The sequence below is a fragment of the Pleurodeles waltl genome, chromosome 9 (genome assembly GCF_031143425.1).
Source record: "Pleurodeles waltl isolate 20211129_DDA chromosome 9, aPleWal1.hap1.20221129, whole genome shotgun sequence".
NCBI classification, from domain to species: domain Eukaryota; kingdom Metazoa; phylum Chordata; class Amphibia; order Caudata; family Salamandridae; genus Pleurodeles; species Pleurodeles waltl.
In genome coordinates this window covers 990,997,703-991,014,287 of record NC_090448.1, presented here as the reverse complement: position 1 = coordinate 991,014,287, position 16,585 = coordinate 990,997,703, and the positions used below count along the sequence as shown (strand labels likewise).

Sequence of the window (16,585 nt, the reverse complement as noted above, 5' to 3'; positions counted from 1 at the left end):
GCATGCATAAGCTATTTAGCTCAAATTTACAGTGGTAAATGCGAAACTACAAGTTACAGGCTGGCTGAAGATATCAGTGCGACAAGAGATTGTACTAGGCAGCTGTGAATGTGTAGTTAGTAACCGAATTGCCTCTGCCTGCTCTGTACACGTGAAACTGAGACAGCAGCCCGCAGATGCCCAACCAGTGCAGCAGCGCCGGGGTAAGTTTATGGGTACGTAAAAGGTACAGCCTTGACTGGCGTACATCCTGCGACGTTGCCTAGATAGGACACGTGGTACATACAGTTTGCAGATAGCTCCTTGCAGCAGGAGTCAGGCGCAGTGAACAAAATGCTCAGATGAGGCATAGGATGCAGCAAGCATCATTGTCCTGGTGAGATGCATGGTGCAATTTCTAGATCGCTCCGTGCAGCAGTGGGCGAGTACAGGCCAGTTTGTGCACTGTTCTCATTGTAACAGCGCTCAGATGAAGCCGAGGATCCAGTCAGATGACGTATTCTGAAACAATGTTCAGGTGATGGACATGGCGCAGTTTTAAGATATCTCCTTGTAAACGGGCCAGCGAGATTAAAGTGGAATTTGTGGACGGCCCCTTGGAGCAACGCACAGGTATATTCTATGTTGAGTTCCATGAGGTTACGTGGAGGCACGGTCTGGTTGCAGCTTTCACAGATCTGTCCAGTATCAGCCCCGTCCACTTTGGGGCATTGTAGGGGATCCTCAACTGCCGAATGGGTTTATTTTGGGACCTCTTGTCTGCGCCATCTTTATTGTGCTGTATGTACGGTGTGCCTGGGCCTTCCGTGCTGGTCCTGGACACTGTATGCACCAATAGATGTGAGAGGGGGAAGGGACACACTGGATCTGCATAGCCCTGGGTGTGAACTGGCGTGAGTCGGGAGAGGGGGCTGGGCTGCACACAGACCCCCTGCAGGCCTCAGGCCCTCACACAATAGTTCTAATCAGTTTAGCTTTGGAAGTGAACCTCTGAACTGCCCCCCTCCTGTCTCTTTCATCTCCCAGACAAGGGCACCCAGAGAGACCACTTCCTGAGGGGGAGGCGGCCCCTAGGCCCACCTTCTAATCCAGTTCACACCAGATCTGCGCCTGGCCGTGGGGGGGCGGCTCCAAATCTGAGACCGGTCCCACTCCGAATCTGGCACTGAACGTAGGGGTCAAAGGGGAGCGCATTAAGGACACCATTTTACAGTACAGCGGATTGTTTAAGTTGAAGTAGTGGTCCCATGAAAGGGAAGGAGGGGGGCCTACGTGGGAGTGAGGCGCCCCTGGCCGGGACCGAAGGAACTTGAGACTGGCCCCCAGCACTGACTGAGTGACCTCGGATATGCCTCGCGACGCCGGAGATCCTCAAGCGAGGTGAGTCCAACACTGAAACTATACCAGATACCTCACAGGCCGAGCGTGAGAGGACAGGGAGAACAGCAGGTACAATGGCGGCGAGGTGCACGCGGGTTCCATTCCTGGACCTTTGTGCCATGATGTATTGCATTTGTGGGAGTCGTGGTCTTGGTTAATATCCACTGTACAAGTCGGCTAAGATGTCATATACCACGGTGCCTTATGAAACCAACAGTCGGATGGAGGACATGGTGTCCTAGTGACAAGGAGTTAAGTGATCTTCCAACGCTGGTAAGGTGGAGTGGGGCGCACTTGCGGCTTTAAGAACAGAGGCCTTAACTTAGTGTGCCACTGGCTGCGCCCACATCCGGTACAGATATATTTAAAATTAGCACTACTCCCTTTTTTTTTTTTTTTTTTGTATGTAGTCGGGATGGCACCTTCAGGTGGAGGCGCCGGAGTGTGGAGATATTGGTGCCCACGCCGTTGGGGAGGTGGTGGTACGTTGGCGGCGTACATGGCTGTTTGCGGGTCGGTGAATAAGGGGATGGACTTGGAGCTGAGAGATTCGGGCCCAGCCCCGGACAGACTTGGACTCTGGCTGTGTGCTGAATTCTTAACGGGATTCCTGAAACCAATGAGTTCGGTAACACATCCTAAATTATCCGGAAGCCTGTCCCATACTTGTAATGCACCGTAGGGAAGACTTCACCCAGCCTGTATTCGCGTGCTTCTTGGTGTTATTAAAAGGGTTTATCAGATGATCCCCAGATCTTCTAGGTCTTATATCACCGCGTGCTCTTGTATCCATAGGCCCTAAGGGCTAGAGAGAGTTGCCCCCTACCTGGGGAGGGAAGGTCGGGACGCCCCTGGCGTGACATGTCAGTGCGTGGGGCTCTTTTAGGGTCCAGTTGAACGATTCGCACTATTGATTTGTCTGATATTACTACAAATACTGGCTGCACCAAGCGCAAATGTAGTCTCCCATACCTTGCCAAACACCTGTACACGTTGTCTTTACAAGTTAAAAACTTCCCTGATTTGCAGACGTTGGCCACGTTTTCAGATATTATTTAGAGGCGTAGCGAAGAAGTATTGGGCCCTGATGCAAACACGAAAAAGGTGGCCTCTTCCCACCGCCCTCGTGGTTAGTATAAGAATACAGAGATAATTGGTGTGCAGTGGGCACTTCATCCATCTGGACCCCAAGTGTCACGACACCTGTTGCACTAACATAAGCTGCAACCTCATTATACTTGTCTTTACTCCCAATTGCAATTGTTTCTCTTCCCTGTACTCTCACTCATCTGTATTTGCTCCCTCCATTTTCTCCCTCACATCTTTACTATTGGCTTTTTTTCTCTTCCCATGGCCCTTTAGATCTTTTTCTCTCCTTTCTTGTTTATCCATATTCCCACCCTTTCTGTCATTGTTCTCCTCTATTCCTCCCTGTTCTATCTTTCGCCTTTTTATTTTATCCATTTCCTCTCTTTTCCCTTATCCTCTACTATTCTCCACCCTCATCACCCCCTGAATAGTAAACAGTCGGGAACCTGGCAAATTCTGTAGGAGGGGCCTCAAAAATAACTGCAGCCGGGAAAGGGCCCAATTATGCGATTGTGCAGCTGCTGCGTTTTTTTTCTCAGTTATGGATTTGAAACATAATGCTTTTATCAGCTGTATAAAATGCAAATCAGCAAAAAAAAATCTAACTCAGACTGTTCAAAAGTTAATAAAAACGCAGAAACACCTTTTGTCCTTGGCAAAGGTTGACTGGCCATCTTTCTGTTACTTTCTTTATTTGAGTGTCAAACTGGTACTAATGAGGTGCGCCCTATGGCCAGGCAGTGTTAACAAGTCTCTATATGACAAAACAATTAAGTAATACTATCAGAAAATGTGCTGCGTTACAGTGCATAACCTTACAAAACATAATTTGTCTTTTCTTGCAGCACATTTTAGTCCTTAGTTCCACATAAATTGATCCTTCCTTGTCGCATAGGGATTTGTTTGTCCAGGATGCGGAATGTGAAATTGAGAGATGTTATATTCGTACCACCTAAGGCTAGTGAATTGCTGTAGTTGATTTTTGCACCTTTGTGATATTTGTGGTTTGTCCGGGTTGAGGAGTCCTATAGACAGCATCTCTGTGGTTAGCTGAATGTAGCATTAGTTTGGCTGTCTGTCGATTCTCTCAAGTTGAATATAACTGTCAACGGTTTGAACTTAGTCTGTATTTTTGTATTCCCCTCCTCTTTAAAAAAAAAAAAAAAAAAAAAAAAACCCTTAGCTTTCAACTTTTTAATTTTTAAGAGTAGACTTTGTGTTTCGTAATGAAAACTAAATTTTGGATATATTCAGTCAGCCATTTGTCTTACTGTTGTCTTTGTATCACCTTCAAGGTTTTTTCAACACGATTTCAGAGTACCACGGGGTGTTTAGGCATATTTGTGGAAATCAATTTTGGACCCATAGAGGAGATCATGAAGGGGCTGAACATAAACGTATAAAAGTAAAGGAGGAATGTGCACTCTACAGTACTGAACTTAAAGGTTAACAAACAGTTCGACCTAAGGCAGATCTGAGCCTGACCGAGAGGGTGCTGACCATCCAATTGTCAGCATGAGATCTCCATCTCTTCCACCATTCAGCGCAACAAAACAGGGTGATTGAGGATGTTGGACGCAGCCTACTGGTCTTAAAGCATAAAGAGGGCAGAGTTTCAACACAAAATATCCTATCTTAATTATTCAAGGTGGTTAAAATGGCACAGAGAGTGGTGGCTATAGCAAATCCAATTTAGTGATCCAAAAAATTCAGGCAAATTGCCGTGACAGTTTCTCAGATGGCCTATGATGTATTTACCAGTCGGGAGACTTGCTCCACACAGTTGGCTATGCTGTAAAATTTGGCCCTTCTGGAAGAGTGTACTTCTCGCACTGGGAGAAGTGTCTCGGAACGCCTACCACATAGGGGTGGCTGCCAGTCAACTGGCGTGGGTGGGGGCAAGGGGTGGGTGGGGATTGGTTGGGAGAGAGAAGAAACAGGGTGGGGAAAAAAAACAGCTTAACTGTGGGGGAGACACGTTTGTCCCCCTTCATCCTCGTCCTGTTCCCAGGCTCCCAGCCAATCACGGTGCTACTGTCACCAGCAACAGCAGCATCGTGATTGGTCTGAGCGGCCTGCTTCGCCGCTCAGACTTGGAATGGGAGACTTGGCATGTTCTCTATTCGGCTGAGCTATACAGCCTGGTAGTGAACATGCAAAGTTTGCATGTCTTTTTGGCTGGCCCAACACGGCTGGCTAAACATACATGCACACTTTGTGTGCTCATAGCCCTCCCTCAGCCACCTCCCTCAAGCCCAGCCCCTCGTCTTCTCCCAGGAAAAATAAAATGAAAATAACTTAACATTATTTTCATTTTTATTTTTCCTTTCCCCAAAATCCAGTGGGGCAGTGCTTCTCCGCCTTCGCGGAGGAGCCGCCCCAGGTACCACCCGATTTAGACACTAAAATATACTAACTGGACTTATTATGGCTTGGTTATGTAGTAGAGAAAATGGGCAGTACCAGGTACTAGTGTAGCAAAGATCCCCCAGACCTGAATGCATGAAGATAGAAACTATTAGATCATTGTGTAACTCTGGCGAGTCCCATATATTGATCTATAGGGTGCCCTCAGAAAAATCGTAAAGTGGGAATGGGATGCAATTCTGTGCAATTATATGATAGATATGAATAGAAGGCAAACTGTTTTACGTTTCCATAGACACGGTAACAAGAATAGTATAACTTTTGGTTAAAATTGCTGATGCGGGTGTTAAGCCATTGCTGTGTTCTTTCAAGGTGGTTAAGATCCTCTGGCCTAGGGTATGGTGTGGATCAGACATTCTGATAAGACATGCCATAGCAAATGGCACTAATTATCCTCCTGAATAAAGGGACTTTATTTGGCTGAAAGTAAAATGGGGCAGATACAACGCACACACCAAAAGCCAAAACATAATCACAAGCATATTAATAGTGTTTATGTGCTAGGCACTAGATTTTTCTTAACTTTACGCCTGAAGGCCAGTGATATTCTGTGAGAAAGTGTTTCTCAAACCTATGGGACTCCCAAGGCCTTTCTAGCATTCGTTCATTTTATGCAAACAAGTCAACGGAGGAGAAGTACCAGACACATAAATACAAGGACTGGCAGGATATCAATTCACTACAGGCTGCAACTGTCCACAGGGAAATCATTTTGCTCATATCATTCATGGTGACCAAGGATACTAGCTTTCCCGCCCGTGGTCTCCTAATCATACATTTCTGAAACATACTACACACAAAAGAAAGCCAGAATGTTTAGGGAACTGATAGGGTTCTGCAGATAGTGTCGGTAGGTTGCATCTCTAGCAGAAGTGCAGGTAAAAAGGCCCATAGCATGATATTACAATCAGCTGCCACCAACAGCCATGCTGGGATGCCTAGTTTCAGAAGAGGCTAACGACTGCTGTTGCCTATCTCTCTGAAATTGGGGGGAATTTAGTGGTCTCACAGATTAATTACATTGGAAGAAAAACACAGGGCAGTATGACAAGCTTTTTCCACACCACACTTTGGACTTCTATCGCAACAGTAATCACCAGTCACTGAATGTCCTACAGGTTGTGGAGGCAGTGGGTGTTCATTTGTTCCTTTAAGCCGTGTCTTCATTGCATGATTGTTTTTCGCCAATGGCATGCCAGAATTGGTTGGTCGTTGATTGCTTTTGGCCCTCCATCATTGGGTTATTGTCTGTTGGTCTTGCAGTCATTAAAAGTCATTCTTTGTTTGAGCGTCTGCATCTGTTGGGTGCCCCTGGTGCTGCAAACATAATTGTTGTAAATGTAGTTTGTATCGGGCAGTAATTTGATGGCTGCTCATTGTTTGGGGTGATTCGTTATTGTGCTGGAGATGTTTTAAGGGTTATCTGCAGGTTGATATTTTGCTGCTGGGAGATGGACGTCTGTTGTTTGATATGCTGCGGGCACTAATTGGTTGCTTACAGTCCTGCAGGTATTAGAGGGTCAGTCAAGCTTGACGTCCACAAACATTTGCTGGACATTTATTGAAAAAGGGACTGGGGCATTGTAAGGTTGCCCTCTATTTGCCCTATAAGCTTAAAATAGTTCCCCACTGTGGTGAACTACGAGCACTAGGCAAGCTCATGGACCCCCGCCCTTCCTGATTTAGAAAACCCAAAACGCATCAGGAGAAACAAGAAAATGCAAAGCCAACAGGTCTCGCACATGAGAGCTATTGGCTTTGCCAATGTTTTCTAGCCATGCTGTACAGAAGTGGATATACTTTCCACTGTGGCTAAAACTAATTTTAAAAAGCTCTGTTACACAGCCTTGGCTAATGCATTTTTTTTAAAGCACATTAGCACCAGATGCATCAGTCTTTTTTATTATTATTTGTAGCCACGCTGCTATACAGCATGGCTTTAAATCCTTGCCAAAGTAGATAATGCTCACGCCGTACAGCAGGAACTGAAGGCAAAGGCAGAACCAATAGTTTCAAAGTCAAGACCTATTGGCTTTGCTAATGCTTGTTAGTTAATAGTTAATCTCCCCATGTAGGAAAAAAGACATTTAGCAAAAAATCCTATTTCATAAAGAAAGCAATTGTGCCCATGTCCTAGTGAATATAAATTTGGATGCTGATAATATCTATCTATTGTCGCAATTAAAGCGGAGAACATCTGTTGCCACAATAAAGATTCTTTTCAAAGGAGAAAATAACTTATTTGAAGTGCTTGTGGTATAGTGAACTATAGCTGGACTTAGGAAGAGGTTCAACAGGGACGACAGAGAAGAAAAGATAAAAGTAGTGCTTCAATCACAGAGCCATCTGGGGAAGGACATCAATCAAGCTGAAGCAATCATTACTTGGTCCATGCTCCATCTGAGGGAAGAGGAAGTGAAGTCAACACACACTGGCCAATTAGAAGCCAGCAAATAAGTTGACAATGAAGCCAACAAATGTTAAGCAATAGATAGATTGCAAACCCCTTGTTGTTTACAATAACTCTTGCAGGGGAGATCACATGTGCTGTTGCGGCAAGACCTAAAAAGTTTCATACTGTAAACTTTTTCATTTTGCTAAGTGGTATGACCCAGTTGAAACATACTGGGAGACTGTGTTGTGCTAAAATGTGACCATTATACCCTACAGTCTGGGCTTGAATGGTGCCATCATATTGCGTTCCCTTTTAGGTTAACGCTCAGTTGCGCTCTTTTGTTGTGCCCATTAGGGAATGGGTTTTAGTCTCAATAGCCCTCTTGAAGCAGTTGCTGACCATAGTGGTGTAGGGAAGAGGTTTTCAATCTGTGGGGTACGATCCCCAGGGGGGCCATGGAGTCAGGGGGAGTGTCCTATGCTGTGAAACCAAAGCAGAGCCAGGGTGCCTGCTTTCCTGAAAGAAATGGAAATGTGCGCTGCGCGTTAATCTGCAAATGTAAAGGATGCTTTGCTCCATGTGTTAGCTTTAATTCATAGAATCATTGGAAGCTTTGTGATGACAAAGATTTATTCTTTTTGTGCTGTAGTGCAAAGAGTTAACAACTGAGCTGTGAAGTGCGAGCTTTTAATTGTATTTATTTTTACTTTTCATTTAAGCTGCCATAGCTATTTTATACTTAGCTATATGACGATGAAAGACCTAAAAACTGACGTTGACAACAGCACCAAACTAATATAACCAGGGATCAGTTTTTTGTTAAAATAAAAGCGCCTGCTTTCATTATCTCCAAAATAAAAAAATATTTTTAGAAAAACAGTGCAAAAGAAGATTAAGGGACCGCTTACTCCCCTGGAATTAAAGAAAGCATCCTACTTGGACCTTACAGTTCATCATTAGTGATTGTAAATTGTATGTTTTAATTATGGTCAATGATGTTTAGCAACATCCAGTTCCATACAGCTGTAAAAGCAAAGCCATCAGCATCCCATGAATTATAGTATGGTTCTCCTTGGATGCCGTGCACTAAAGTTGCAGCCCACGCATTACAGCCGTTATACCCATGGCCAAAGGAATTATGCGAGTGTGTGGCTGCAACGATTTTTGCATAATTATAGATTTGCTACATAATCCATCATCGACTGCATAGTCTGCTGATTTTAACAAAAATATTTTGTATAAAGATCGAACGGTCCAAAAGTTACTAAAAAGCAGCTACACATGATGTAGTGCAGTAGAAGGCCCTTCGCAAAGCTGGACTGGTCACCTTTTTGTTGCTTATTGCTATATTTGGCAGTTAGACTGGTACTAATGAGGTGCATCCACAGATTGACCATCTCTCTGGAGACAAGACACACCCATCACATTAGTTCAGGAAGGTGTTATCATCTAAATCAGTATGGTCAAATTATGTTTTGTTTGTTAAAAAAAATAATAATAATAATAAAGTACCATTATGCATTTTTGGGTAATTATTTTTGGAGACTTTGTTTGAACTGCGTGATAAACCTCTGATACCAAACCACATTCATCCCCGAACCTTGTCTTGCTTAACACTGTTTAATATAATTTCCCCACCATAAAAATGGTTTGCCGTGGAAATTGGGGGTGCTTATGGTTGGCAATGATGAGGAGTACCAGGTTCTATAAATTTTTCTCTGGGGTACGTGTCCTTGCGCCTAAAAAGTTTTGACTGGGGGGCCTCGGCATCAGAATGTTTGAAGACCTCTGGTGCAGGGGCTGAAATGAAAGCATTGCAATGGGCAACAGCTGGTAGGGGAACGTCCTCGCTATTAGTACACAGTGGCCACCAGTGAAAAGAAATTATTTATTGGCTATAGTTAATGAAAACCATTGGAAGAAGCCACAAGCATGTCTTTTCTATGAATAAACAAATACACATCGATAAAACTGCACTATTCATAACAATAAGGCACAACATTCAAAAGGCATTACTACTGCAAATTAATCATTTATGCTGCAATTATACGCAGGCACTGAGGCACAGGTTTGATAGGTTTGATCACTGGCATTATTTAACTCCACCATAAGGGTGTTGCAAATGCTGCTAAGGCTAAATGGGATGTATATCAGATGCACAGTGTACCTGTTGTGGGGGGGGGGGGGGGGGCGGCGGCGCTAATGTGTGGGCAAAGACCTGTGCGCACTCAGTAGCCAACCTCTAATTACCCAGGTTCCTGAATTCTAAGCCGATGGCCACTCCTGGTAACATACCTCTTAAAGGTCCTTAAAGCCCCGCCCAGCTGAGACTGTCTTAAGGTAACTGCTAGAGAGGCTTTTTTAGTAGCTGGGAGCCTCAGCCTGTGGTGAAGCCACTGTGTCTAGGCCCCACATGCGAAAAATACTCTAAAGGCAAAGGGAAGGCATCCCACTTCTTTTTCTTTTTTTTTTTTTCCTTTTCTTTTTTTCCAAATTCTCATGTTTTAAATTGGACTGCATTGTATCTGGTTATGTGACGTTTATTAAAAGCAATTCTACTGATCCAAGATATTGAATCACCTCCGCTTTTCCTGATTATCTTACTTCTCTGATAGCAATCTTCTCTTCGGAGTAGAGACCATAGCCTGCCTGTGGGCCATCAGTGTGAGCTACCATTAGGCTTAGCGTTCCCCTTAAGACCTCCATTGCAGTAGCCTTTTGTCCGTGGCCAGAATCTGTATAGAAATTAAGTCCCGTCCACCCACCTCCCCATGCTCTCTTTGACTGCAGTGTCCGACTGGCCCTGAAATCATTGCCAGAGCTCACATATTATTTTATGAGGTTGTCATCAGCGCCGTTTAATGTTATTACTGGCCACTGCTGCCCTTTTTATGTCCATTTCTTTGACATACTTCCTTTCGTCAGCCTTACTGCTATGTGCGAGCTCCACTGACTCCCAATTCGATATGCACACGACTAAGTAAATACCATTACATTACATTTAATTAAATTTAAGCAATGTATGCACCCTGAGCTGTTACAAGTCTGGAAGAGTAGAATGTGCTATGTCGTGTTACCTTTGCACTCTGTTTATGTTGCCCAGTGTTTGTCATGGGTCAACTTGAGCTCTTATTTGTTTCGGCCCGACGTGTACATCAAAATCAACCTCTGGTCACGTCTACGATGGAGCAGCCATCCATTTTCATATATGTGAATGGTTCAAAGAGAGTGCTAAAAGTATAGTGCATGCCAATGGTGTCTCAGATCAGCCAATGATAGGCCAGCCAGGGTCATTTCTATAGTTAGGGGGGGATTGGGAGATATCTCACATTGATTAATAGTGCTCAGCAGAAGTGGTTCTTTCTTACAGTATTAAGAATTATCTGGGTATTGCACAGTTAGTACAATGATGAGTGAAAGTATCACTGCTGAGCTTAGCCGATAAGAATGCTCAAATTAAGCATTACATAAAGAACCAGCTCCAGCCATTACATTGCCCCCTCCCATTGCTCTTGGCATGAAGGGCTCCAGCCATACACAACAAAAGCAGCTGACCACTGCGTACATACCATTGTCAGCCTTTCACATAAGAACAAGGTATACTACCTGTCCTGCCTCCAAAGCCCTCTACCTTCCATCAGTTCTTGATAAAAGCAGCTGGTCCTTTACCTTGCTTCATGAAATCTCTGATCCTCCACTTATCTCCCAGTCTAGATGACCATAGAAACTTCTGTCTCTTTACCCTGCTCCCTCATTATACGTACATGGCTCGCCTATGTTAACCACTTGTCTTTAATAGAGGTACCCAGCCTGCTGCTTATTCCTTGGAAAAAGATTAACCTACTTTTATCTGTCCTCCCCTGAATGGAAGCAAGTGGAAGTCTTCCAAACCCTGGTACAGAACCAATCATACCCAACCTTCCTTTCCCAGTAGAATACTTTGGCTTGCAATAAGTCCCTATTAATAGATACATTGGCCTTCTACCTCCTTGAAAGAAATTATTTTGCTATATGTCTGCCCAATCGAACTAACTGTCCCTACTCCTGTATTCCTAGCACTCTTGCCATCCTTACCTTCTCTCTCCTTATAAACGTAGAGTACTCACTCTCATTCCTTTGTTTTCTAGAATGCTCCAGAGGAACCAGTTGGTGCAGTCTGTGCTGCAGGAGTTGCAGGAAGCTACAGAATGCTTTGGCCTGGATGGACTCAACTGTGCTGCTGTGGAGGCTGTAAGGACACTGTCCTCCTTTGACCTACCCAACACTGGCACCCGACAATTTGAAGTGGAGATGGAAGTCGACCTCAAAGCTAAAAGTCTGTATCCAGATGATGCTCCCAGGAATATGGTGCCCCTGATCTGTGGTGGAGGCGGAAACCACCTCTTTGAGGCAGCAAGCATGCTGCTTTGGGGGAGTCCCAACATGAGCATGGAGCTGCAGGTGAGGACAGTTGTGGAGATGCTGCTCCACAAGCAATACTACATTAATGGCATGATCGACTCCAAGGTCATGCTGCAGGCAGCCCGCTTCTCTCTCTGCACGGAGGAGTCACCTGACATGATGAACCTGCCCTTCACCATCCTGGAGGCCATCTTTGATGCCGACATTAAAGCCACCTGCTTCCCTGGGACCTTTGCCAACATGTGGCACGTGTACGCCCTGGCTTCTGTCTTGCAGTCCAATATCTACTCCATCTATCCTATGAGCAACCTCAAGATCAGGCCATACTTTAACCGCCTCATTCGTCCACGGAGCTGTCAAGGGAAACCCACCACATTTCACATTATGTGGTCAGGGCAGCTGCTGTCCGACCTCTCTTTCAGACCTCAGAGCTTTGTGCCAGTGGTGGGGCTAGAAGAGCTAGAGCCCATGAGCCCCCTGTTTGAGGCGCCAACCGAACCAGCCAAGACTCTTGAGCTTCTGAATAGCGACCCTCAGCTCACCTACTCAAACCTGAGGGAAAAGTACAGCATCACAAAGAGCACCTTCTATCGATGGAAGCGTCAGACCCGAGAGCATCGCAAGAAGGCAGCAGCAAGATACGAGGCTAAGCACTTCCTGCAGTGCTGTTTCCAGGATGGCGACATGATTCCTCTGCATCGCTTCCGTCAGCTCTTTCCTGACATTTCCCGTTCCACCTACTATGCCTGGAAACACGAAATGCTGCAGAGTCACTTCAACCCCATATCTTTTGCTGCAAGCAGTACTGTCCAGTCACAGGTATCTACCGTACAAGCCAAGGGAAAGAACGGAGCGAAAGGGGTGATTTCTCATCATGGACAGCAGGAGAAGATTGCCTTGACTGCAGGTCAGAACCAAGCTGGGGTTTTCATGCAAGGAGCCAAGAACTATCTAGAGAAATGCATCTCCATGAACACACTGGTTCCTTACCGTAGCTTCAGGCATAGTTTTCCTGGAATCTCCAGGTCCACCTACTACAACTGGAGACGGAAGGCCATCAAATCTAACCCAGACTTGCACTTATCAGAGCCCCCATCTGTTTGCAAGGAGTCACCTACAAACCGTGGGCTCAGAAATGGGATCTTGAAAGGAAACAGTGCTTTAGTGCGCAGAAAACGAGTGAGGTCAGCTGCCGTTCACTCTCTCAAGCCTTCTGTCCATCTTCATGGGAGATTGCTACGTCGAGCTGCTAGAAGGCTTGTCTGGAAGTGGTGCCTGCCATACTGTAAGTTCCGTCTCAGGTACCCAATAATGTCCTCAACGCCCTTCTGGTTCTGGAAGACTGCTACCAAGAGAAAGCAGAAGGTGCTGGGGCCTAAGATCCCAGAGTTGCATATTGTTCCAAGCTCCCTCGTACTGCAAAACGATGTAGAAAAGCACGGATACAAAGAAGTGCCAGTTCCCTTTGTAGACGGAAGCCACACTGAGAAAAGACAGCCCAGCCCATATAATGCCACCATGACCAGTTACACACTGCCCGTGAATGCCTCCGATGATGCTAGTGTCTTTGTTATGGACGTCATTGCCACCGCGCAGTTTAAAGTGCAGGCCAAGCTCTTCCTGCAACAGCGTTTTGCTGCCAACAGCTTCCCATCCTACAAAGAGTTCAGCACACTATTCCCATTCACAGCACGTTCCACATACTACATGTGGAAGCGCGCTTTGCATGATGGTATGACGCTTGTAGAAGCCTGACCAACTTTGCGTCCAGGTGGCACCCACAACTGCAGATTGTGGATCCCACAAATTCCTCCCTGAGAAAGATGGTTCTTTCCCGGAAATTAACTTTTTGTTGAGCCCTTTATTTAACCCTGTTTATTTCTTCTACAAGAACCACCAATATTTGTGTGGATATACATTTTTTTGTCATCTGATTTAATGGAGAAAATTAGTAGAAATGGTAAGGATTAACTCCTTTATAGGCATGGGCAATCTGTTCCTTTTTCAATATGTGGTGATAAACCGCATTATTTCTTGAGCTGGAGTTTGGCAGGCATGAATATGTTCCAAGACCTTTGATGCAATCAGTTAGCATGTAGATACTTCCTTCTGGGTACACAACTGCAATATAAATATCTCTTTAACTAAGAGGATGAGTTTTAATCAAGATTCTGCAACAGGTACCACTGATGCATGGCGTACAGTAAAGTAAGCCTGGGGTGGGCGACAGGTGCTAAGAAAAGATTACATGGCTCAGCTGCAGGATTTATGTACGATATTTGATGCACGTTATGATCATGCTATGCACTTTCGCTCATCAGTTATAGGGTTCAAGCCCTTTTTTAGGTACGCAAGGATTGTTAGAGGGGAGCATTTGTTCAGGGTTACAAGAGATCTTAAGTTTTGTTTCTTTATTAATAGATAGTGAAAATCTCACAGGGTCTAAATCCAGTGATTTCATGTGGTCATCCTGGACTTGTAGTTTTGGCAGGGGTCATTTGGGACAGAACATGGGAGGGCTTTGATATAAGTAGGGTGACACAGGTTGCACGGGCCACTTACACAAGTACTTTGGTCGTAAGCAAAGGTCGAGTGGTGGTGCCTAGAGAGCCTCAGTAACAAATTCCTTGTTGGACGATGTGGTACAGGTGAGAAACTGACAGGCCCTAAAGTAGACACCCATGGGGTGATACTCTAGTGAGGAGGCACAAGAAAGGGAGAGATTGTAAGATAATCACAGAATTAAGGGTGTGAACCGGTTTCGTTGAATTAGAAGCCGCATACCACCCTCAATTTTTTTCTTATCTTAGTTGTCTCTTCATATTGAACAAGAATTTGAGCTTGGACCCAAACGTGCGCCTTTTTGATTTGATTTTCTAATAGTGGGTAGTATTGGCGAATGGAGGACACCTTAGGGCTCACTTCACACCCCTGTGGAAACTTTATTCTCATACAATGGATGAAGCAATCCGGACCTACAATAGTTTGCTCTTACTGGTAAATTTTGCTCCTCTGCCAGGAAGATTAGTTTTGCTTATGCTCATTGCATTACAGTGGTGTAATATCTCCTCCAGGGGAAGGATCACAGAATAAAAGCATTTCACAAAGATTGGTTTTGTGTTCATGTTTGTTAGTTATTTTAATATGTTACGTACACTTATAAATCACACATGCCCAAATAATTGAGAGACATTAATCTGTAGACATTCTAGAGGTTAACTTGGATTTTTAAAGAGGTGCAGCCAGCCTTGTTTTTTGAAAGCACGCACAAAGCACTGGATGCGTATTGTCACCTGGATTGGTGGGCGGAAGTAAAATTAGTCCTGGCGTCTTAGGTTCTGGCAGCACTGCTGTGCTCCTGAGCAATGACTGGGATGCACATATAGGCGTCTTAATATGGATTTCCCCATCATTTATTAAAGAAGAAATGTCCTACTTGTAAGTAAAAAAAAATGCAACATTTATAGGAATCGTAGTTAAAATGCCATCAGATGTTTCACACAATTGCAATCTTTTTTTAAAACGCATTTTATTCGTTTTTCACAAACATAAACCTACAGCGAGCACTGAAAAGTGACAAATGAGCTATTACTTTGAAAATGCCTTGTCTTCCAAAATCACCTTGGTACCAGTGTACCCAGAGTCAGGAAGGGTCCTGAAACCGACCTAACGGATAAATTCTCTATCATGCATTGCTACCCATCTCACACAGTATTAAATAAATGCTGGTGCTGATAACTCCCACCCTCCAACCCACCCCAACTTAAACACCAAACTACTCTGGCCTTCTTTGTTTAACCCCCTTGCTGCCAGGCCTTTTTCCCCCTCAGGTGCCAGGCCTTTTTTTTTGGCTATTTGGGGCAGTTCGCGCTTAGGCCCTCATAACTTTTTGTCCACATAAGCTACCAATGCCAAACTTGCGTCCTTTCCCCCCAACATCCTAGGGATTCTAGAGGTACCCTGGAGAAGAACAAGAAATTAGCCAAAATACAGAGAAAAGGTGCGTTAAAAAATAAATAAATGGGGAAAACCGGGCTGCAGAAGAAAGCTTGTTTTTCCCCCTGAAAATGGCATCAACAGAGGGTTTGCAGTGCTAAAATCACCATCTTCGTAGCTTTCAGGAACAGGCAGACTTGAATCAGAAAACCCAATTTTTCAACACAATTGTGGCATTTTACTGGGACATACCCCATTTGTATTATTATTTATTGTGTGCTTTCAGCCTCCCTCCAGTTAGTGACAGAAATGGGTGTGAAACCAATGCTGGATCCTCGACAGCTAAACATTTCTGAAAAGTTGCCAAAATTTTGAATTCAGCAAGGGGTCATTTGTGTAGATCCTTCAAGGGTTTCCTACAGAAAGTAACAGCTAAACAAAAAAAAAGTATTGACATTGAGGTGCAGAAAAGAGCCAATTCTGTCCACGTTTTCTTCTATAACTTTTTCCAGCTATGGCAGATTTTTTTAAAGCAATATACCATTACGTCTGCTGGTCTCTTCTGGTTGCGGGTTTATATAGGTCTTGTAGGTTCATCAAGAACCCTAGGTACCCAGAGCCAAAAAAGAAGCTACACCTTGCAATGGGTTTTCATTATACCGGGTATATAATATGAAACCTTTGTATTTCCAAAATAGGCACAAGATAAGGTGTTGAGAAGCAGTGGATATTTGCTAATTTCTGAATTCTGGGGTCCCCATACTAGCATGTGAATTAAAGGGCATTTCTCAAATAGTCGTCTTTTTTTACACACTGTCTTACATTTGGAAGGAAAAATTGTAGAGAAAGACAAAGGGCAAGAACACTTATTCTGCTATTCTGTGTTTCCCCCATGTCTCCCGATAAAAATGGTACCTCTCTTGTGTGGGTAGGCCTAGTGTCCGCACAGGAAACGCA

At 44.4% G+C, this 16,585-nt stretch overlaps 1 protein-coding gene across 3 annotated transcripts; it reads left to right on the top strand.

The window, feature by feature from the left end:
• The first annotated feature begins 349 nt into the window (after positions 1 to 349).
• VRTN (vertebrae development associated) lies at positions 350 to 14,810 on the top strand. 3 transcript variants are annotated; one of them, XM_069208498.1, is made up of 2 exons: positions 350 to 612; positions 11,419 to 14,810. In XM_069208498.1, the coding sequence occupies exon 2, from the start codon at positions 11,420 to 11,422 to the stop codon at positions 13,445 to 13,447; it is 2,028 nt and encodes a 675-aa protein (XP_069064599.1). In that variant the 5' UTR covers positions 350 to 612; position 11,419; the 3' UTR covers positions 13,448 to 14,810. The 3 variants fall into 3 exon arrangements, with proteins under 3 accessions (XP_069064599.1, XP_069064597.1, XP_069064598.1); XM_069208496.1 differs by lacking the exon at positions 350 to 612 and adding an exon at positions 840 to 1,380; XM_069208497.1 differs by lacking the exon at positions 350 to 612 and adding an exon at positions 1,494 to 1,653.
• Positions 14,811 to 16,585: the final 1,775 nt, after the last annotated feature.

What these genes read in the sequence shown, in the direction of transcription:
- VRTN (XM_069208496.1), top strand. Translation starts at nt 1,349, where the DNA reads ATGCCTCGCGACGCCGGAGATCCTCAAGCGAG. An exon ending in GCCGGAGATCCTCAAGCGAG is followed by an intron (nt 1,381 to 11,418) that starts GTGAGTCCAACA and finishes TTTGTTTTCTAG; the next exon opens with AATGCTCCAGAGGAACCAGT.